The 22,350-nt window shown below is 42.1% G+C and overlaps 1 protein-coding gene across 6 annotated transcripts in view; it reads left to right on the forward strand.

Annotated features, from left to right (window-relative positions):
- SYNE3 (spectrin repeat containing nuclear envelope family member 3) overlaps positions 1-12,189 on the forward strand; it is an 86,398-nt gene extending 74,209 nt beyond the window's left edge. For all 6 annotated transcript variants that reach the window (XM_040602381.1, XM_040602380.1, XM_040602384.1 and 3 more), the window contains one exon: positions 1,240-12,189. In XM_040602381.1, coding sequence (XP_040458315.1) covers positions 1,240-1,437 — 198 coding nt within the window. In that variant the 3' untranslated portion in view covers positions 1,438-12,189. The remainder of the gene's footprint in view (positions 1-1,239) is intronic.
- The last annotated feature ends 10,161 nt before the right edge of the window (positions 12,190-22,350 follow it).

Below are 22,350 nucleotides of genomic sequence, written 5' to 3' on the forward strand. Positions count from 1 at the left end.
ATCTCCCCCTGCCGGAATTACCTTTTACTAAAGTTCACAGTTTCTTGGCAGGTAACTACAAGCTGTTCCAGTCGACTCTCCCCAGTTCCCATTAATCCTACATTCTGACATCTCAATATACTTTCTTTATACAGAAGACTAGTTAGATACAAGGAAACCTTTCAAACCCTAAATTATTACTTAAGCTTCAACAATGATTCCAACCCATTCTTCTGGCCTTAGTACAAAATGTATAAAGGGTCTCACAACTACTTTTACTAAATAATCATCTTCCTATATTTCTATTCTATAAAATAACTCTATAAAATCAGATAATCAAACCAATAAAATCAATTGATCTCAACTCTTTAACAAATCGACAACACTAGGATCTGCTGTGGTTAGCCTGAGTATCTTAACTCTTGCAGAAGGCTCCAATGAGAGCAAATGACAGCTTGTTAATAAAGCCATTTTGCATTATTTTGTTCTGGTGGATGAGCTTTGAAAAGCAATAGTATTTTATAGCTCCTTCCAGTAGTCCTAAACCCAAGGCACTTAACAAATAACATTTCAATCTCATCCCATTTCTTAAAGTTGCATTAATAGTCTTTGCTTTAGAGATCAGGGCAGAGTCAGTGACCTTCTCTGAATCAAATGCTGAATCGGTAAAAGAATTGGGGTAGGAACAACATGAGCGGCTGGCAGTGTCGTCATCATAGGAAGCCAATGGCAAACCTGAACGACCATGAGACACCTGCTGCCTGGGCTATGGCAGGAACAGAGATGAGGCACAACTGGAAAAGCTCACTATTTCCCACCAGTTCGTAGGCAGAAGGAGATAACTGGGAAGACAAGTGTTGCAGCAGGTCTGGCAATGAAAGAATAGTTTCAGGCTGAAGTAGCTTTCAAAACCAGTGCTAAAGAATTGGCAGCTTTAAAGCAAGAGTGGTAGGTGCTGCTAGGAAGGCTGGCAGTCATTCTCACAACTGTGTCAGTGAGAATGCTAGAAAGTCAGCAATGTTTTCCTTCTAGAAGACAACAGTTTCAGCAACGAGTTATTGAAGAGAGTGAAATATTCTCCTAGAAGACGTTGATAAGGCACCAGTTTCAGTCAGCTGCAGTGTGCCAAGCATCCAGGCTGGATCCTAGGGCAAGGGCAACATGTGTTGCTCTGCCCCTCTGCCTGGCAGTTCAATGTATTTGAGATGCACCTCCAAGGTCTTTGTTTTTCTGAGTTGCCCTTCGGTTTGTGTCTTTCAGAAGCGCTCTGGAGGTGTGTGCTCATTCCTGCGTCGAGTGTGCTGGGCAGCACTACCACTGCAACTACTCCTCTTGCTCCTCCTGCTCCTGGCCTTCCTCCTACCCCCAGCAGAGGACACCCACAGCTGCGCACGGGCCAACAATTTTGCTTGGTCCTTCAACCTAATGCTGAGTCACAAGGGCCCCCCTCCAACCTAAATTCTTGGTGTGACACAAGGTTGCATTCAGAAGTACAGATTCTTTGACTTTAACAATTGCGAGGTGTGTTGATTTTAGGTGTCTAACAAGGCCGTCGTATCAACTGGATATGTCACATAAATGCAACATAAGATTAATCCACTTTAATCAGGTATTTAGGCAAAATTAATATTTTTTACGATATTTTATTACTATATTTATAATGTGTATATAGAGATTATGTATGTATGTACATATATATATATATATAATATGCATATCTGTGGTCAAACTAACATCCACTCATCCACTGTTCAAGGATAATCCTTCAATGTTTCTGTTTCTGCCATCTTTCAGCAAGGAATACTGAATGGTGGTTTTGTTATGGGTTTTTTTGGGGGTGATTTTTAACATCAGATTCTTGTTGTTTACAACTAAAGTCAGAGCAAGTATGAGAAGATGTAAGCATGCACCAGAGTGCCAACTGGAGAGCAGGCAGAGTAGAATCACGTTTGAATACATGGTTGACATTCAGCCCAAGGAAAATTGCAACTGTTCAATTTGAAATCTTGGTCTGGTTTTTCAGTGTCTGGATGCAGGTATTGCAGAAGGTGATGGAAATGTTTCTACTGACTTCAGTAGGAGTGGGGTGGGCTTTCTCATTGCTTACCAGATTTCTTTTCCAATTACTCTGTTCTCCAGCCCACCTGAAACAGGAGAGGTAGAATACAGTACGAAGAAAGCTGGGAAAATAATAATAATATTTTAGCATCTCTATAGCAGGAGAACGGGTCATAAATTTCTGAACAGATTTGTGAACACTGAACAAAACCTTGTATCAGTGATCTTGTCTATAAAAAGCAGTCGGGTGGTTTTTGTTTGTGGGGTTTTGTGGTTTGGTTTGTTGGGTTTTTTTACTTTATAGAGAGGCATTTGGTAACGGATCATAAAGCCTGAACAGTGGGATGCAGCCTGGCTCAGTGTCAGCAAAGCAAAAACTAGAAGTACTTTAATAATTCTACCTGGGAAAAAGATTCCTTCCTAGGATGTTTTTATATTAATGGTTTGTTAAACTGATGGTATCAAAGTCAGTCAAACATAGATTCCTGTGTAGTCTAAACTCAAGTTGATGACAACTTGCCATTTATTTACCTAACCTTATGCCTGATTTATCAAATTTTTGAATGTAAATTTTAACATTACCTTTTAATGCAAAAGCAATTCTCACTTTAATGTGATGAAACCATTCTTAGTAGTTATTTACCTAATTTACTTCTGAGAAAAAAGGTAAGTTCTAAAATTTTGTGCTATTTCTGAGAGCTATCCCTTACTGTCTCATGTTTTCAGACACAGTAGTAATCATGAAAAAAGAAGAAACAGTTACTTTGCCCATCCTGGCTGTAGTGCAGGAGGAACTTGTCATCTTGGTATCAGTATGGTGTATTCAGTGATGTTTTCCAATTAAGTTCCAAAATAATATTAAATCTGTTGTGCAGGCAAATCTCAGTAGTAGCTGAGAGACTGAAGGAGGAAGTCATTCTTCTTTAACAAAAGCATGGAAGTTGTGCTAAAGCAGCAAACTTGGGTAGAATAGGAAGGCATATCAGCAAGGAGCTGATATAGGCACAGAATAGGGGAGAACAGGCAGATCTGAGAGAGGACTAGCTAAAGATACAGAAGAGAGGTGTCCAACCATTTATAAAGCCTAAGAAAAAGAGTAACGATGAACAGAGTCTTGATGAACACAGAGGACAAGAATTTAGGTTCTATGGAGGACAAATCTCTGAATCTTTTTGGTTCCCTCTCCCTGCTACAGTGTGGGTACTGTTGCATATTAAACAGCTTTTCTTCAGTGAAGTTTAAAGTGGGGCAAATAACAGGGACTCTACCAGCGTTCTGAGAAGACTGTTCCATTGCCAGGACTCTGTCACTGTGTTCCTAAAAATGCTTCCGACTACACTGGGTTTGCTAGAGCTGGATAAAAATGCCAAAACGCTACTAAAAGTGAGCAGGAGAGTGGAAATGAGAGGAGAGGGAGCAGGGACGGTGAAGGTATTCAGGCATAGTGCCAGGGGAGCTTGATGAGGAGCTGAAGTGATGCAGATTAAAACCTGACTGTCAGGAGGCAGTAGAAGAGCTCTAGAGAGCAGGCAGAGGTGGGCTGAAAGCAGAAAGGTGAGGAGAGAGAATGTATGCTGAAGCGATAAGACATCTAAATGGGAAGCCAGAGAAGGCCTATGATTTCTTTTATGAAGGAGCCAGATAGAGAGGAGTTACAATTCCTCAGAGAATGAGGCAAATTAATTCCTTCTTTGCAACGGTTCTTTCTGGCAGCAGAGAACATACCTCTTTCTCTCTTCTGGTTCGCTGTGCAACAGCCATGCGTGTTCCCACAATGTTCTTCTAAAAACTGCTGCCAGCCCTGAGGGAAGAAACTGAGGGAAGAAACCCCTGTGGCTGCACAGCAAGGAGCTAATCATCACACACATCTCCATTTCAAATTAAATGCTCTGGCAGAAAAGAAGTGTGGGGGAAGAGGGGCAATAACACAACCTGCTGTATGTGATTGTGGGTATGTGTACTTGTGCACATACTTTTCTGTGACATAGCTATATTGCACTTCTCTAGGTTTTGTTGAGCTGTTCCAGGTAATGAAAGTAAAATGCCAGTGAGAAAGTAAAAATAATGAGGAATAATATAAGTGCAAATGAAAATCAGTAGGAAGATAGGCAAGTATTTTCTATGAAAGCACAAAATCTCACAACAGATTTCTTTCTACCCAACCTTTCTAATCTGGATGATTTTTATGGGTTCACAAATGCATTTGACCCTACAGGAGTGTGCAACTGGGGGAAAAAAATTTCTACACAGAGGACCATAACAGAGCAAATGCATCGTCACCTTGATGTTTCAGTGGTGTGCCAGGTATTAAAAAAAAACAAAAGAAACTAAATTAGAAACACACTTTTGCTGCTGGGTTTGCAATCCTTTTATTCTGTAAATCTTGTATCTTTAATCTTGGACTTTCTGGCTTTAAATCTCAGCAAATCCATTCTCATTACCTTCAGTAATCTAAATATCTCACATAAGTGATGAATCTCTACTTCTTTGCAGTGGAAACTGTCCAAAGCACAGGACTTGGGTGTTTGTCTCACTTAAAACAATTGTCTCACCTGTCCAATACAGATGTGAGATTTTTCTAAGAAAGAACGAACTAAAAAAAACAATACTTCAACCAAAAATAAGCTTGAAAAGTAAATCCATAATTTACTTTCTTTTTTATTTTCTTAGTTTTTTTCTGAAAAGTTTGTGATACTGAATCCTGGAAGTGTGTGTAAATATTAGTAATCAAGCCAATAACTGGAATAATGAAAACAAACTGCCCAGTTCAACTTCCAGGAAACTGAACAAAACTCAGATTCCTCAAAACACAAACTAAATCATACAGTTTCCAAATCAGTCCTTAAAATTTTGAGCATTGTTCTTCATGCCTGAGTCTTTGCTCACATATGATTTGGGGGTTACGCCCTCACTTTTATGCCTATAAAATCCCCAGCTCATAATCTCTGACACCCAAGTATAACTGAGATGTGCTATAGCTCAGCTTCAAACTGGGGCCACTGCCTTAAGACATCCCTTGACAAACACCTAGGATGCACAAAACAGGTAAGCATCCACAACTGAGGGCTTGCAGTACTTCAATCCAGACCTAACCACCATCAAAGGATGCTAAAACCCTCTAAAATCGATTGAATGTGTTTGAACTTGTAAATTGTTTGCGCGTTTGGCTCAGGCCCTGTGCCTATATTGCATGCAGATACCCAGCCTGTTCACAGAGCAGAGCTCTTGCACATCTCTCTAAGCACTTTTGCCTGCACTGTTGGACCCAGTATTTGATGACCACATTAATGACCCTTCAGCACTGAAGGTAAAATCCTGCGCTCCAGTGCCCATACATTAAAATAAGAATTCTTCACAGCCCCAAAGGCATGCTTCAAACCCAGCCTTTGGAGTGAAAACAAGCCTAATTTATAGATTGCAATTGATTTTGTAGCCAGATGATTTCAACAGAATTTTCCATGACTGCAATACAGCAAGGTAGCAAACTGCCATTGTGCCACATGTCTATTAATAGTCCTTTCTCTGCTTCCAGCTAGCACTTTAGACTGTATTAAATATTATTGATATATGCCCTCTCCAGAAATCTCTGTATGAAAAACATGTTCAGTTCTGTGCACACACATGAAAAATGTTGTATTCCCGTTAGCATAGAATCTCCAGAACATCCATGATTTCTACCAAGTACTAGCTTATTTGCCCTGACTGAGATACTTAGTAAACTCAAACATTTGGGACCGAAAAGAAAGCTACTAGCCTAACTAACTTATGATTTTGAGAGCTTATAAAATGGCTTTGCACTTCTCCTTAATCTTTTTTGTTGGGATGGTTGAAGATCTCAGAGAGAAGAAATGTCTCCAGAAATGGCCATCACTAGATACGCAGATCATAATGTTTGCACGAGAGAAAAAAAAACCGGTGTTCTCTTTAGTTGTTCTAGGACCTCAGGAGTTTTCTCCATCTGATGTCCCCTTCAGTATTAAACAGGAAATGTTTTACTTTGTTGTGTGTGCATGCACATATCCTTAGCACTGAGATTTGAAGAATGAGTTCATATACAGGGATTCTTTTAGCTTGTGTGGATAAGAACATTGTCTTCTTTCCTCCAGAAAAGCTAAAACCACTGTGTGGCAGAGATTCCCAGAGCAAACAAACCCTTTTGGAATAACTGAAGATTACAGACTGAAATAAACTGGAGCACTAGTTTTGCCTTTCAAGAAATGCTGGTATAAATACCCCAATAAACATGTCATTGCCAGGCATCATAGGTGTCTTTCAGATCATGTCCACAGGTTATGTGCCCAGCTGGGTACGTGAGGACTGCTTTCAGAGACTTCACTATCTGCTGGACAATGTCAGTTACTAGTCTGCAGCTGAAAACACGTTTGCCCAGTGAACTATATCAGCTTTTTCCAGCATCGGTGGGGGCTGCCGAGGATATTATTAGTAGTTCTCAGATCACTGACCTGCTCTGAGCCATTACAATTTTATTGCATTAATCTCTTTGTCAGCCATCGGCAGGTCTCAGAAACCACTTTACTAAAATACCAAAGATGATATTGTTGGTACAGACATCATGATTAATTCACAAACCAATCTTATTATTTTTGCCATATTTAAACATAATTATCTATTGATTATACTGGATTATAAATGTATTAGTCATAGGTGTTGGGTGACTGTGTCACATGTTCTAGTCACAAGGCTTTTTGACTTGCGCTGGTATGTTTAAGAATTGTGGCTTCATTTCGCGCTTGTTCAATGGTAAAACAAAGCAAACCAAAGATTCTTGAATGTAGCATTTTGAAAAAAAAAAGAAAAAAAAAGGCAGGATGGAATAATCTGTCATATAGTTGATATAAAATACATGTGTGTGTACCAGAGAGTTATCAGTAGATCTGGAAAGAAAAAGAATATATGTTAGGAATATACCAATTCAAGCAGTAGTCTAAATGGCACCTCTGCTACCTAAACTACTCCAGCAATTGCCTGATTTTAGCTCATTGTACGTGTGAGCTAACCACCCTCCTCCTAATAAAGTGTGGCTGAGATCAGACTGAACAGATTAAGGTACAACATCCCAGTGGAAGCAGCAGAAGACATTAGGTCTTCAAAAGGCAGCCTAATATCTCAGTGCAAGAGACGAACATGTAGGTTTGGCATAATGAGAGCAACCCAGGACTAATGGCACAGCAGCAAGGGTTTGCTGTCCTGCTCTGCCAGACAAAATTTTGACAGTGGCTGTCAGCACTGTCCATTTTCACATCCCTGACTATGAAAGGAGGCTCCCCTCAGGGTGATTCACTCTAGCTGAGATCTGAGCCTTGGGAGTGTTTTTTTCTTGTCGTTAAATACAGAAGAAACTGCTAAATCAAACCTCTTCAGTGAAAGATCAGTGGTAGGTGGTAGGCGCTGATGCTGCAGGAAAAGGTGCAGGTAATGCTATTGTAGATAGAAAGATAGTCATGAAGGTCTCTGTTCAGTCCTTAGGAATTCGATTCATTCTAGAACTGAAGTGGGAGGGTTTTCTGTTCCTTTGCAAGTAAATGCCAGTTGTTGCCTTTGGTCTTCTGCATTTTGGGGGCAAGCCTGTTTGTTCAGTGCCTTACTGAATGCTCGTAGTGGCTTTCAGGCTTCAGAACTGTTAATGGCAGTGAGTTCTACAGCCTTCCTATGAGTTGTGTGAAAAAGATATTCCCCTAAATTGGTTTTGAATCAGAAGCCTTTTATTTGAGGGGTGGGGGTTGCTTGGTTTTCCTTCTTTTTCACCTCTGCGTTGGATCCAAGGAAGCAGAAAGACCAGAATTACCCTCTACAGATCATGCTTTGTCTTTCCTTCCTTTACCAGAGCAGAGGACATTTGGCTTTGTCTTTTTCCTAAAGTAAATGATCCCAGTCTTTTCTCCTTCTTTTCATGTTACAGTTCTTCCACACCCTTGATCATTCCTGTCACCTTTCTCTTACCTGTTTCCAGTGCCATGTCTTCCTCCATACATAGAGCAAAAACTCTGGTCCTGTTTCAATAAATTGAAATTCAAGATTTTTTTCCCCCATTGCAGTGCCTCCTGCAGATGCCCTGCCTCTTTCTGCTGCCCCTTGTGTCAAAACAGCCTTCGTCACTGTCTGAGGAGGCATTGGTCCTTGCCAGCCGTCTCTTCCAAGTCTCCTAGCCATGTCCTGCCCTCATCTGCCTTCTGTGTTGGTCATTCACATCTGCAGATGGGAGTGCGAAGGTGTCACTAAACAATTATTAATAATGAAAGCTTTGCCATTAGCGTTGTTCATAGCCTGCCCAGACCTTTTTCTCTCCTTCTCTCTAAGCAGGTTTTGATGTATAATCCAATTACTGCACACAAAAAATTGCCCCTTAATCAGCAAAGAGGGCTGGTGTTTCAGTTTCAGCTCTTACTACCCTCATGTTGTCACTGCCTGTATAAGCAATCCCACGTGCTGCTGGGCACAGGGCTGGACACTCCAGGGTGTGTGTGCTTAAGCTGCCGCCAGTGTTTGAATGTCACTGTTATACACCCTAATAAGCCAGGGCCTTTTTTTTTTTTTTTTTTTTTTTTGAGCTTGAAAAAAAAAAGAAAAATAAAATGGTTGCTTTTAACCGACTGATTTCACAAGTCATTTATCAAGCCCTATAGCAAACCATTTATTTTAGCTCCTTTTTGCTCCATCAAAAGCTGTGTGTTAAAAGGGAGAGTACATTTCAAGAGGCTGGGAGCTGAAGGCAGGCTGCAGTGCCACCTGCCCTCGCTAGCTCTTTGCCAGGAGGCCGCCGGCTAGAATTCAGGGGTAGGAGCTGTTCTTTTTCCTGAAGTGACTCCTGGCTTCAAAATCAAATTATTTCTTTTGTCAAGTCCAATAAGCACTGAACACCACAGACTTTGTTTCACTACAGATATGAATGAATGCCTCTGTACAGTACTTTCCGTTGCTGTGAAATACATATATATGTATATGTCTGTGTATATATATATATATGTATGTAATGGGGAGTGTAATTATTGTTCTACTTAAGGCAAGGTGACATTCCACTTCAATGTAACTTTCAAGCGCAGCTCTTAAGATAAATCATGTCTTAAAGGAAAGCTGGAAGGGTATAGAGGTATGTGTTTTAATGAGCTTTAGTAAGCTTTGAGTTAAGGCTTCAGTCTTTAAGGCAAAAAGCACCCAAGATGATTTTCCCATCACCTTCCCAGATCAGACCCTGCAAGAGTTTAACCTGGGAGTCACTGCTTGAGCACTGGCTATTCCTGAAGGTATTTGAATGCTGCATGTACAAACTGTGTCCTCAACTGTCCTCAAACGCCAACTTCCATTTTGTACATGTACTTGTCTGGAAGGCAAAAGACACAGCTGTGTCGTGCTCCAAGACCCTGATGGTCATTTTTGGCTCAAGGGATGTATTCCTTTTGATCAGTGTCACTCTTTCCATTATATTTTTTTGTCTTTTAATTTGTGCTAATGGAGTTTATCAGGTGATTCCTGGAGGGCACACTCCACTTGCCCAGCCTCAGAGCTTCCCTTCCAGCAACATACCTTCTTCTCATTTGTTTACTTGGGTGTACTGGACCACTGTGAAGCAATTGCACAAGCAATAACGGGCGCGTTGCACTTTTCTGTCATTGCCTTTTGTAAGACATAACACTCCATTGACATTGAAAAGTGGTAGGAGACCCAGAAGCTGCGTTGTTGCTTACTGGCAATAGAACTGCTGTACAGTTCTTCTGCAAGGGACCTGTCCTCACTCCTCGAAGCAGCTGGCTGTCTCAGGCCCAATTTAATTCACAAGGCTGGATTGTAAACAATCTTGGATCCCTTCAGCAACACTTCATCAGTCTTGCTTCCATCCGTTTTTGTGTTTTTGTTTAGTTTCAAGCTAGAAGCAAGTTTAAAGAAATGTACTAAGAGCATAGAGGGTGAGTAAATATCCCATATATTTCACAAAAATTACAACAAAATCAAGGGATTTACTCTCACATTGAACAGAACTAATAAGAAGTTCTAACTGATGTCTTAAAAAATTACTAAGAACAGCGTGAAGTTTCTGCAATCAAACCATTCTCTGCTTTTATTATAAAAATCAGCAATGTTGAGGTGTATTTTGCCACCCTCTTTTAGAAGTGACCTGGAACTAAAATGTGAATCCTCCCAAATGGGAGGTTTGCTGGTACAGATCTAAATTTCACCAGTATGTCCCATGTTAGATCACCCACCTCTGGGCAGAGGAAACCTAAGGCTGTTCACAAGAGAAACTCATGTTGTGAATGGTTTTAAAATTTTTAGAGCTCTTGCCATCTTCCAAATGTCAGTAATGGAGAGGATCAGAAACCTTCACGTGAACCCTGTGCATTGTGCATGTTGAAATCCTGGCTTAAATTCAGGTCTCCACATCAGCTTCTTGCGAATGTTAATATTCGAGTAGAACAAAAAAGTTAGAGGCAATTACAGCATGAACATCTCTTCTTGTTTATGTATAGTAGCTGATAGCAGAGTCTGTAATAATAATCTGTGTTTATACATGTGCTGTTCAATGTAACAGTTGGGTACGAAATACCTTTTAACTGTCACAGGAAAATAACTGGATTGATGTCACTTTTTGTTTGTATGAATATAATTATTTGCCTTGCAGGGACCAGTTCCATTTTTGTCATGTTATTTCTGATTTTTGTATACATTTGTGATAAATTAGGCTCGTTTCTAAGGTAAACACAACTGCAGCCAAGCAGCTGTCTTTGTACATTTGCGTGTTATCACAGCTGATATCAAGTCTAAGTCAGACTCCTTGTCTTGCTTGGACCTTTCTTTAACCTTTCTGGCTTATTCAGGTAAATGCGGACCAGTCTATTTTCTTATTAAAGATACGGCTTTTTGAAAAGCTGAACTTATTTTTTAAATCCTTTCTTTTTACAATTATTGATTCAGAAAGACTGTAGCAATCATATTTTTCTAAACTGCCAATTGCTTTTGTTGGGAAATGATATATAGATACGTATTTTATTCTACAGATTTCCATGTAGTTTTGAAGCTCTTTGTTTTCATATATATCCTGTTTGTTAGAATTATCTCAGAAACCTGTAAGCTTCTGCATACTGACTATGAAATTGTACAAAATGCAGCTGCATACAGAGACTGACTTTATTTTTTATTTAAATTGTTAGAGCTAAGTCATCTTTAGTGTTTTGCCATGCAAGACATACGGAAAGAAATCAGGTCATTGTTTCGAAGGGCTGGATAGTGTTATGTGACACTTCCTAAAAAGTCTCAACTGAAAGTCAGGAGAATTTACTCTAGAAATGGTGCCATTTGGGGGCCTGATTCCAGAGTTTATTCACACTGTTTAGGACCTCATTTCACAAGCACTCCCGTGCATTTCACAGGAAATACTAAAAATAAGAGCCTATGATTTGTGAGTAGCAGTGATAGAGTAAGACCCTTTCTGATGAAGAACGGGGACTTTTCAGTAGTGAAGAGGCTATATTTTGACTATTTCAGAGCAACTTTTCATGTTCTTTCGGTGCTGTGGACTCCTGTGTATTCCAGATTTATTCCATAGCTGAAATGCCAGATTAAATCAATTGAAGCCCTGAGCGCAGATAAACATAATAAAAAGCTGCAGTGAAATATTGCAGAAAATGGCCTGATTTCATTCTCGAGGACAATAGTTAAAGGAACACAGCCTTGGCTTCTGTGAACCTGTGCAGCAGAGGCCCTTGCTTTGTGCCTTGGCTGTGGTGTAACATGGAAGGATTTCTGCTTTCTGCCTGGAAAATGCTGTCTTTTCCTCAGTCTTGTCAGAGGTGTAATACTTTCACGAGTAAAAAAAAAACCTGCAAGACTCATCAGGAATTTAAGGGTCAGCTGGCACCTTCTGCCGTCAGGTAACATTATTCCCAAAGTTTATCCCTTGATGACAAATAAAATAGGACATGCTGTTTGCAGGTAGGATAAAGAGACTGGAGATTCATCACGTCAAGCCCTAGCCTTGTGACTGTTCTGTGATGCTCCACTGTTACCAATGAACTATGTTAAATTGGATTATAATATCAACAGTATTTTATTGCATGTGTCATTTTTTATAATGAAAACATAGTTGCATTTGATGTTGCAGTCATAATGCGGTAAATAAACACATATATTTCTTTTTAAGGAATTTTAAATTATTCTGGGGAGTGGTTTCACATTTTTGCTGTGCTTATTGCTTACCATCAGAGTATTTGGGCTGACATAGAAACACCCAGAAGAAGTGAAGCAATGATAAAATTTGACCTGCCTCTGTGCTTATTTACCACTGGAAGAAGGTTGTGCTGAATGTACCTACTTCACTGGAGCCCTGTAAGATTTGATAGAAAGTGTCAGCTTTTCTTTAAGACTGTGTAGTTGTTCTAATAGAATTCTACTGGATGCAAAGGAAATGTGAATTAGCTAAATCATATTACGATTCAGTATGATTTCTTACGGCATTGGCCTGTGACACTCTCTGTGTGGTTCCCCTCAAAATCCCAAAACCTGCTAAGACAAAGGGGAATTTTTTGAGAACCTCAGATTTGAAGTTAATGCCAATCACACGTAGCGAGCAAGCAGTGTATTATTTTAACCACTGCTGATTTCTCTGAAGACTAATCACTGCAGCATGTATGTGTGGATGCACAACACTCAGTAGCACCCAGGTAATTGCTAGTTTCTTTCCTGAATCTTTATGAGAGAGTCTGCCAGGATCTCTGACATCAAAGGGCTCCATGGGCAGTTACTGCTGGAAGAGTGGAAAACCACTACAAATTTTAGATGAACCTGTGGGCTAGGTTGCCTGTTGCTTTTATGAACACACTGAGCTTTACCTTTGACTTCTCTCGGGTATTTGGACCATGTGGGCCTGTGCCTTCCTATGAGCTGTCTTCTATTAAGCCCTCAGAACTACAAATGCAAATACTTCAGCTGATCATAGCTGTGTCAAGATCAGAGTAGCAGCTCGACTCCCGCCCGGAAGAGAACTGGGTAAAACAAGTCCAGGGCTAGGAAAAGCAGACTATCACAGTGGGACAGTTATATTCCCATAAGGGCTACAGTCAGCACACAAAAATATTCTGTTCTTACTTTTGTTTTTTTCTTTGCATTGCATTTTTTTCATCTTGCGGTTTATTTTTTGTGGAGGCAGAGAGTAGGCTTCTTTGCGTACATCATGTTCTTCTGGAACAGCAAAGACAGTTGGGACGTGATTTTACTGTACATAGACCAGGAAAGACTGGTGTCCAGCAGGGAGGAAAAGTGCCTTAGAACAGATAAAACAGCTCACACTTGTACGGTGGTTGAGTATTTTGTTGGCCATGTTCAGGCTGCAAAAAACCCTACAGCTGATCGGTGGGAGTTAAGACAGTCAACAAGAATGATTATAAACACTTTTAGAGGACAATGAAATACTCTGGGTAGTTATAAATCTCTTAAGTCATATATTACTGGAGAAACACCTGTTTTAGACAGCAACTAAGCTCGAGGATGGAAGTCTCTGTTTAGGTTGTAGCTGCAAAAGGTGGCAAGTTCAATAAATAAAAATAATAGGGTAAGACCCTTAAGCGGAGTAAATCAGTGTAGCTTCATTGAAGCTGTTGGAACTAAGACAATGTACAGCAGTAAGAATCTGGCTTGTAGTCAACAGGGATTTTACAGAATGCCTGCAACTTCTTCATTTAGGGAGTTCTCCTCTGCCTTATGCCTGTGCACTAAATTGTATCCACACAAAAGTCCTTGCCAGTATAACGAGGTCATTTTGGATGTGAGTGTTCATTATACGCTTAGGTAAATTAAGGGGGGAAAAAACAGGTCATTAGCAAAGTTTAAATAAAGTATGGAGTAAGGTTAGCAAGTGAGAACTTTATAAAAAAAATCAGTCTCAGCCCTGGAGAGTTAATGGGGAGTGGCTTTCTCTGGAAAAAAGCTGAAGGTGTGTTAATGCTGCATGTAGAAGCTGAGCGCTACAGCCATGAGAAATCAAAAGCAGGGACTGAGGTTTTCTTCTAGGTTAATATTTCAAGCTTTCTAAATTTCATTCTGTGACATACTATGAATGCAGCCTTGGTTTCCAACTGCAGAAAACCCCTCTGATAAACACATATTGCTGGAGCAAATGAAACTGAAGGCTCATCCGGTTTTACCGTAGCACTCGTGGTATTAAGAGGGATTGTAATATAATCCTCTTCAATGAATAACCCTAACAGATGTTATCAGGGTTGCTCTGTACGAGCCGTGGACCTCTTGCTAGAACTCCCTCTGTGGAAGTCCAGTTCATAAATTGTCCTAATGGGCTGCCTGCCTCGTCCCGCTGCTGCAGCAGCATGGAAGGGAGGTGGTTACCAGCGGCCTTGAAAGCCGGCATTATTCCCATCTGGTTTGCATTACAATGCTGCTAAATATTTCATGCTTTTTGTTTCACAAACAAATAAAAGCAGAACTAATCTTTTTGTTTAATGTTCCTTGATTGATGTTTTGGTGAGGGGAAAAAAAAGTGTTGTGTTAGTTTTGATTTTTTTTTTTTTTTTTTTTTTTTTTGCTTTAGAAATCTTACTGCAGCTCTGCAAAAGCTTTTAATGGAAGATAGGCCAGATCACTGTCTACTTTTCTGGTGGGCTTTTTATGGCACCGTTGATACAGGAAAAGATACAGGGGAAATCCAGATGATGAATGTGCTGTTCAATCAGCTGGGATTTCTTTGCTTGTGAGGAGATAACTCGATGAAGTGCAAACAGAGACAGGGAGCAGACGCTGACTGCTTGTCAGCTATGTGCAGAACTATCTCTGGCTGGGGCTGCTGGAAAACACAGCAGCTATTAGTACCCCTTTGCCCTTTCACAGTGCCCTGCCAGAGGGTCCCCAAGCACTGCAGCAAGAGCCATCCATTACACCGCAGAGCACCGAGTCTGTGCAATCACCGCTGCTTCACAGGGAGGGGAGCACCAGCCCCGGGAGGATTCTGCCGGCATTTTAACCTCCTGGTTCCCTAAACTCCTTCTGAGGAGGATGAGTGAAGGCGTTCCAGCGGGCCGGGTCTCAGCCTGTACTCGTCCGCTTAAGCTTCAGCTGGTTAATCTGGCATTTGGACAGGCATCTTCATTAGGGCACCCACTGGGCTGCGTTAGCTGTGAGGTTTCATCGCAGGGTGGGATGAACGGTGTGAAACGTCACCCAGAAAGGGCTAAATATTGAGAAAAGGTAAAGAGACACTTTTCCAGCCTGTTGCAGCTTCACCCTGCAATGAGGCGACAGTGTGTCAGTGCGGACAGTTAAAGCACCATCCTATGTTTGACCATGCAGCAATATTTTTTTTATATCATTGGACAAACAGAAAAAAGGTTGTCCGATTCACTCTTGAGACAAGTTCTCTGCAGTTATTGCAGGATTAATTTCTCCCCAACAGCTGATGCATCAACCATCCCATCCCTTCCTCCCGTAATCGCTGGCCTCAACCCAGAGGCGAAAGTGAGTCTTGGGGACTGACCCCAAGGCTTGCCTGCAAATAGGCTTTATGACTTAATGCTGAACAAGACACCCAAGCAGTAAAATTATATACTGCTTTCTATATTATATTTCTTTTTTCCCCAGCATTTTCTTCCCAAGGACCTCAAAGCTTGCTGCAAGGTTTAACTAATTCACAACAGCCATCTGTGAATGAAGTTGTTTTTGCTAATTACAGATGAAATACTGTTGCCAGAGTGGATGATTGCCATTCTTGAGCATCTCTCATACACAATAGCACACAATAGTTTCACTTAGGATCGTAAAAATAAATTCTAACTTGTAACCGCTGCAGTTCCTTGCATTCAATCATTTTCATTGTGGATTTTGACGTTCCACTTAAAAAAATTCTAATCCAGGAATAGTAAATGCCGAGTCATAAAAGCTTAGGAAATGGGTCGAATCCAGAGTGCAAGGCAGCATTACAGTGTCTGATCTGCTGTCTCTGATAATGCCCTCACAAGACAAAGCTCTCTTTTCTCTTTTTTTTTTCCTCATTCCTGAACAAATGAATTGCAGCATGTATGAAATCTCCAGAGGCCATCTGTGACTGTAATTCATTTACCCACCGTATTATGGAACAGATTTTCCAGTGAGTTCAAAACTCAGGAAAGGGGGGAAGGGAACAGTATGATGAGAAGGATCTGTGATCTATATCTAAAAATAAAAATATTATTCAATTGTCATATTTGATGGATAAAGTGTCTGATGCACCAGGCAAAGCCATAGCAACTAGATAAATATATTTTAAACATTCCATTTTGATACATTAAGAATGAGTTGGAGCAGAGGCTTATCGGCACTGAAATTAAGCAGACATTTCTAAGTTCCTAAAAGCCTCTGATTTTGTTTAGCTTGGAAGAAATTTTGCTGTAGATAACTTGGAAGTGTAAGGGGAAGTTGGACTTGGAGCACAAAGGAGCAGCTCTGACAGGTCAGGACCAGCAATTACCTTTCTTCTTCATCTGTTATTTTCCAAGTGCCAGCAGCCCTGACCTGATGTGTGTTAGAACACACGAGGGCCCTTGGCAAACTTACAGACCCTTGGCTTCTGCTTTTAAATTGAAATTAGTACATTCATTTATGACCTTAGCTGCTACAAAAATATTTTTACTTATATGGTGCTCTCAATATTTCTGTAGTGCTGTTAACATTCAGTAATTGTAATCAGTAACACATCCTCATGAACAGCCAATTGATTATGTGGCTGTAAGCATCAGATTTCCTCCCTGAGTAATTCCAAGGATGTCACCAAAGGCACAGCAGGAATGAGTTCAGGCCACGGTGGCTGGCAGGGTTAGTGTTTACACTGTGTGTCATGTCGGTACCCATTTGAAGGGTTTTACATTCTGCCTTAGGTCCTGTGTTTCTTCATAAATTGATACCATGCAGAAGAGGGAAATGGTGCAAACTTCTAAAAATTGTTTTCTGTAGACATCTGACCAAAAGTTATGGCCGAAGGAGGAAAATGTTTACTTCCACACAGTAATTAGGGGGCTGTGTCAGAGCAGAGAGGGGTGGAAAGAAGTCAAGAGGAGCAACACCCCAAAGGAGCAATTTACCTTGCCGCCAGTCTGAAATCAATGAGAGATGCTGCACCAAGCCTTTTGCCCACAGCCCCTGGCACTTGTAAGCAACAGCATCAACTTTTCCTCCCAATGCATCAGCCCCTGAAATACCATCCTTCCAAGCCAGGGCAGAAGTGAGGAAGACACACGCAACCACTTTCTTTTCCCTTCTCTTCAAAGGGTTGCACATGCACTTATCTCACGTAACTCAGACGGGTGCTGTGGGGCATAAACTGAGAAGGGGCTGGGGAGCAGCAGGTTCAGCTGAGTATTAACAGTCCAGCTTCCAGCCTCTACAGAAGGATTCGCAGCTCTTCAGTTGTGCAATGCAAGCCAAGAGTGCTTGCTTGGGGGCTGAATGTAGTGTAATACTGCTAATACTGCTACATTACTGCTTTCCAACATGGCCATCACAGCCTATTAAGGATGAAGTAGCTGCAGATTGTATTACTTTTTTGCTCATGCCTTCACATCTATAGCAGAAAAAATACTTCACAGAGTGCCCATAATGCTGAGTGTAGCTTTTTGACTGGAGTTACACAACACTGGCAAAACATTCAGTGACATGACGTGGTTTACACCAGCAAAACTGCATCTTTTAACAATATTATTTATTTATTTTTCCCGTGGAGAACTAGTATATATTGGCAGAAATATGCTTTTACTGGTGCAAGTATGCAATAGGTTTTTTTTTTACATGCCTTTATATATATATATATATATATATATATATATACACCATGACACTCATGATCAGTAACATTTGTAGTGTTAGGCTTGTCTTCGTGAATGCAGACACTAGGCAAGAGGTTAGTAAGTAAAAGCAGTTTAGGCTTCTCTCTGTCTCAGCTCTGTCATTACCCTTCAAAAACAGGGAAGACAATGAGAAAGGTGACCCCTTTGGCAGTATTGCCTGATTTAGAGAGGGTGGCAATTTGGCCCCAGAAAAGTAAAATCAAATTCAAAGGAAAACAAAAATAATTCAGAACCCAAACTGTCCAAGGCAAGACTGGGGAAATGGAAATAAAGAAAAGATGCAGCAGTGAAGTTAAAAAAAAAAAAAAAGAAAAGAAAAGAAAAAGAAAAATAACATTTATGTATGGAAAATAAAATGGGTAAATGACAAATGAAGTGACAGCTTTCTTGTAACAAAGAGAAGAGGGAAGTGGGGCAAGCTGCAGATGGAAATGCTGTGCTGGGGGAAGAGAAGGGACCCAGCGGGGAGTGGGAGTGTGAGCGGGAGCGGGCAGGAAGGAGGGGGCTACGCACAGTGTCAAGTGCAGGGCTGGCCCAGCGGGAGGGTGACACAGAGGTAACGGCTTAATGCCACACCGGGCCTTTTGTGGAGACTCTGGATGGAGCTGAGATCCCTCTTCTGCCTCTGGCTGGGTCGCCGGTGTCCTTCAGTCACTAGGGGAACCGGGGTCAAATCCTTCTGTCCCTGGGAAATCGCTGCCAAAACTCCCCTTGGATTTCATTGATTTTACAGTGCAATGGTGATTTCACACTTTGGCTCACAGAAGAGGAGAGGAACGGGGGAGGCTTGATGCTTTCCATGACCAGCTGTGGGTATCTGACTTGCAGTAGACTCACAAGAGGCAGGACTTGGGACTGGAGCAAAGGTACAGTCTTGGGCACAACCACCTGCCCCAGTGGGCATGAGAGCTGCATCCAGCTGCTGCCAGTGGATGCTGGTGCCACCTCCATCCACCCTGGACGGCTGAGGTGGGGTGAGACCTCCAGGAGCCAAACTGGACAAATGAGATAAATAAGGCTCTGCAGTACTTCCTATGGGTCTGATGAAATTTGGGCCTCAGCTACATGCCCCGAAGCACCACTGGGTTTCCCAAGGGGAGAGGAGGCAGCAGGGCAGCATCCCATGCAGTCAGGCTCCAGCCTGGGCACAGCCGTCAGCCTGGAGGGGCACAGCCACACTGGGGATCTGCTGCCCACGCTTCAGCCTGTTTCCTCAGAGCTGAGCAGAAAAACAAAATGCCTTCTGCTAAAAATCATGTCTAGAGATACTTCTTAATTACATTTTCAATCAGGAGTCACACTGCTCGTGGTAAGAGATTCCAAACTGATCTACTTCCATATTGTCGCTGTCTCACCGTGTTTGGCTCTCTAGCTGTCTTTTGGCAGCTAGCTGGGAGAAGAGTGCTCCCGGTGCAGGGGGATGCCCGTCCCCCACAGAGGAGCCGGAGGCTGACAGCAGCTGGCCCCAGCCCCACTTGCTGCCGGCAAGCAGGCTGGCAGGGAACCTGCCAGGCTGGTCTCCGCCAGATGTTTGGCAGAACTAACCCGTGCCCGCAGGATCCTTACAGCCAGCAGTTTTCTAATGGCTCCATTTTCCCTCCAAAATCATCTCAACAACGTTCTACTGCAAGGCTGAGGCCAACAGAAATCTGCTTCTGACCATGCCCAATGTCACCCGGCACCCACACACCGTGTCTTCCCCTCCTGGGCTGTCTCCAGCTGCCTTGGACGGTCCCGGCCCTTCCTTCGAGCCCTTGCCGTGGGGTGCTGGCAAGGGGCAGCACGGCTGCCTGCCAGCCATGCAGTCCTCTCCAGAGGGCACCTGGCAAAGTTTGAGAAAAGCTAGAGGGAAAGGTTTGTTGGAGAGTGAAGTTCAATTTCTGCATGAATGTGGTTAATCTCTGCTAGTGCCTGCCTGCTATGCTGGAAGGGCAGCCGGTGAGTCAAAGTATCTGGCTTCAGAGCAGTCCCAAAACAGGAGGTTTCATCCCAGGATGAGCAAGCTCAGCCACTCTTGTCTTCCTGGGGCCAAATTCTGAGAAAAGCTGCTCCTGCTCTTGTACACAGCGCCCTTTTTAACAGTGATGAACGGTTCAAATTTGTTCTTGATACAAACCTTGCCTTGTCCGAGTTATTTTTATGGTATTTTAACCACTAGTCATCCACCTCAGTTTTACTGTGGGAAGAGCTAAATGCAGAAATCCGAAAGAACTGGCTCAGTGCCACAGTATTTCATGGTGTGTTTGGCAGCCCTGTCCCCTGCCCCCCTGACTCGGCAGAGTGCGTTACCCTGTGAGTTGGCAGGGGTCATGCAGATGGGAATGGCCAATACAGGCATTGCTGGGCAGTTCCTCCAGGACAGCAAACAGGGGTTTGATTTCTTATGACAGAAAACAGGGTCGAGAGAAGGAGACCCATGTTAAGCAGGAGGAGATATGTAAGCATTTTCTTTGGAGCCACTTTCTTCCCAGCCTCTGAAAACAGAAGTCAACATCCTGGAGAGCTAAGCTGGAGCAAGCTGGTAATCCAAGGTAGCAGATGCTACTGTGACCACGGTTTCATGCTATCAGTATCTGGAGCTGGATGTCACATTGCTCTGGACATTGCCTGTACTTGGGGCAAAACTTGGGTTCAGTAGAAATTGACACTAGTTGTATTAGGGCACAGGCGGTTCTTGCTTGCATTTGTGCAAATCTACTGATGCTGGAGAGAAACGAAAGCCAGAACATTTCTACTGGCACCTAACAAATTTCTAACAAAAATCACGCTCAGGCGTGCATGTCGTGCTGCTCACTCTGCTCAGAGGAGAGCAGGTAGAAGTTGCAGCAGCTGGCAGAAAAAGGATCACTTCTATTTTTAAACCTATCTGTGTTAGCATCTTACCTGTGAGGAGCCTGGGCACTCAGGCAGCAGTGAGAAGAGCTGGGCAGTTTCACAAGCAGAGAAGTTCATAAGGTCTGCTGGCCTGGGCCACCTGCCTGAGAGCCCAGGGCCCTCAAAAGAGGTGTATTCCCATAGTGCTGGCCATACATTCAGTGGAAAGGTACCAAATGAGAGCAGCTGGGTCTAGACTATGATCTGCAGAATGACAGACTACCTGATTTTTTAATGTTTTTTTTTTGGGGGGGGAGGACTTGGCTGATAGGACCCTCCTTGGAGAGCCCACGTGCTGACTTTGGATGCAGTCAAGTTCCTAGTTTATATCTCCAATTTGCACTGTTGCTATGGGAAGCTCTTTTGGGGGCACATATGTGTGCACACACGCACAAGGCTGTGCAAGCTTCTCAAGGGAAGGTGGCAGGCTCCATTTCCCCTGTCCCTTTCATACCACAGCCTGAAACATTTGCAGTTAAATTCCATCACATTGTACAAAACCTCTTCTGTTGCAACTGGCCAAAACCAGCTGCTATTTCTTCTTTTGTTTGAAATAGCGAAGCAAAACAGTATTTACTTTAATTTTTGAGAGTGTCACAGATAATCTGTGGGATGGAGTCCTCATTTTCCATGCACTCTGAAACCACTGAGTGTCACGCACAGCTGTCAGTAGTATAAAAAATGAAATCAAAGTGCTCAGCTCAGAGGAAAGCAGATAAAAGTTCTCTGTGCATTTTACTGTAAGAAAAAGAGAGGAAGGGATGAGGAGAAGTATCTTAATATAAAAGAAATGTAAGGATTTTAGACACTCACAGGAGGATACAAGAATCTGAAATCTGCCAGTAAAGCGGGATCTGTTGCCTTCCTGAAGCATGGGGATCTAATTACTCTTCCCTCCCCCTGCCCCTTCATTATAAAGCAACTATTGCGGAACATAAATGACCTTGTAGACTCACTAGATATTCCTGCCAAAAAGCGTATCCATTATCAAGTAATACATTTTCTGCTTGTGTAGTTCCAGTGTGCTCTTTTGAAAAGCAGTAAGTTCTCTTCTGACTCCCTTATCACATTTCAGGATGCCTTTAGTCATGGGACTGTGCTTATTCAGTAGTTCATGTCAAATTTACTTCAGTAAGCAAAACTTAGCGTTCTTTAAGAACTGCTTTCCTGTTCCCCAGTGAGGGAGGTGTTGGGCTTGCTTCTTCTCTCACTAAAATACGTTTGAGGTTTGCTATTGATTTCATGGAGGCCATGAAGGCACAAAACAATACTTCTTGAGACCAAGTCTCTCTGGAGCTGTGCTAATTCACACCATCTGAAGTGTCTTTTCGCAAGAAATCAGCAGCAAAAAGAAAATCAGCATTTGGGACAAGCACTACAAAAAAGTTAGAAACTAATTTTAGAATGCATCATCGTTCAAATTATCATGGCTGGCAGTATTTCTGCAAAACCTGTATACCATGAAACCTGGATCTCTGATAGGGAATAACTTTAGACTGAACAATAATTCTTAATAAACAATTAACCCTCAAATACTAGAAGCAATCTGAAATGTAGCAGCTGCACCTCAATGCCTTCGGGGGACAGTCGTGGCCAGCCCTTCCTC

Source organism: Falco naumanni, chromosome 7 (genome assembly GCF_017639655.2).
Source record: "Falco naumanni isolate bFalNau1 chromosome 7, bFalNau1.pat, whole genome shotgun sequence".
In the NCBI taxonomy this organism is placed as follows: Eukaryota; Metazoa; Chordata; class Aves; order Falconiformes; family Falconidae; genus Falco; species Falco naumanni.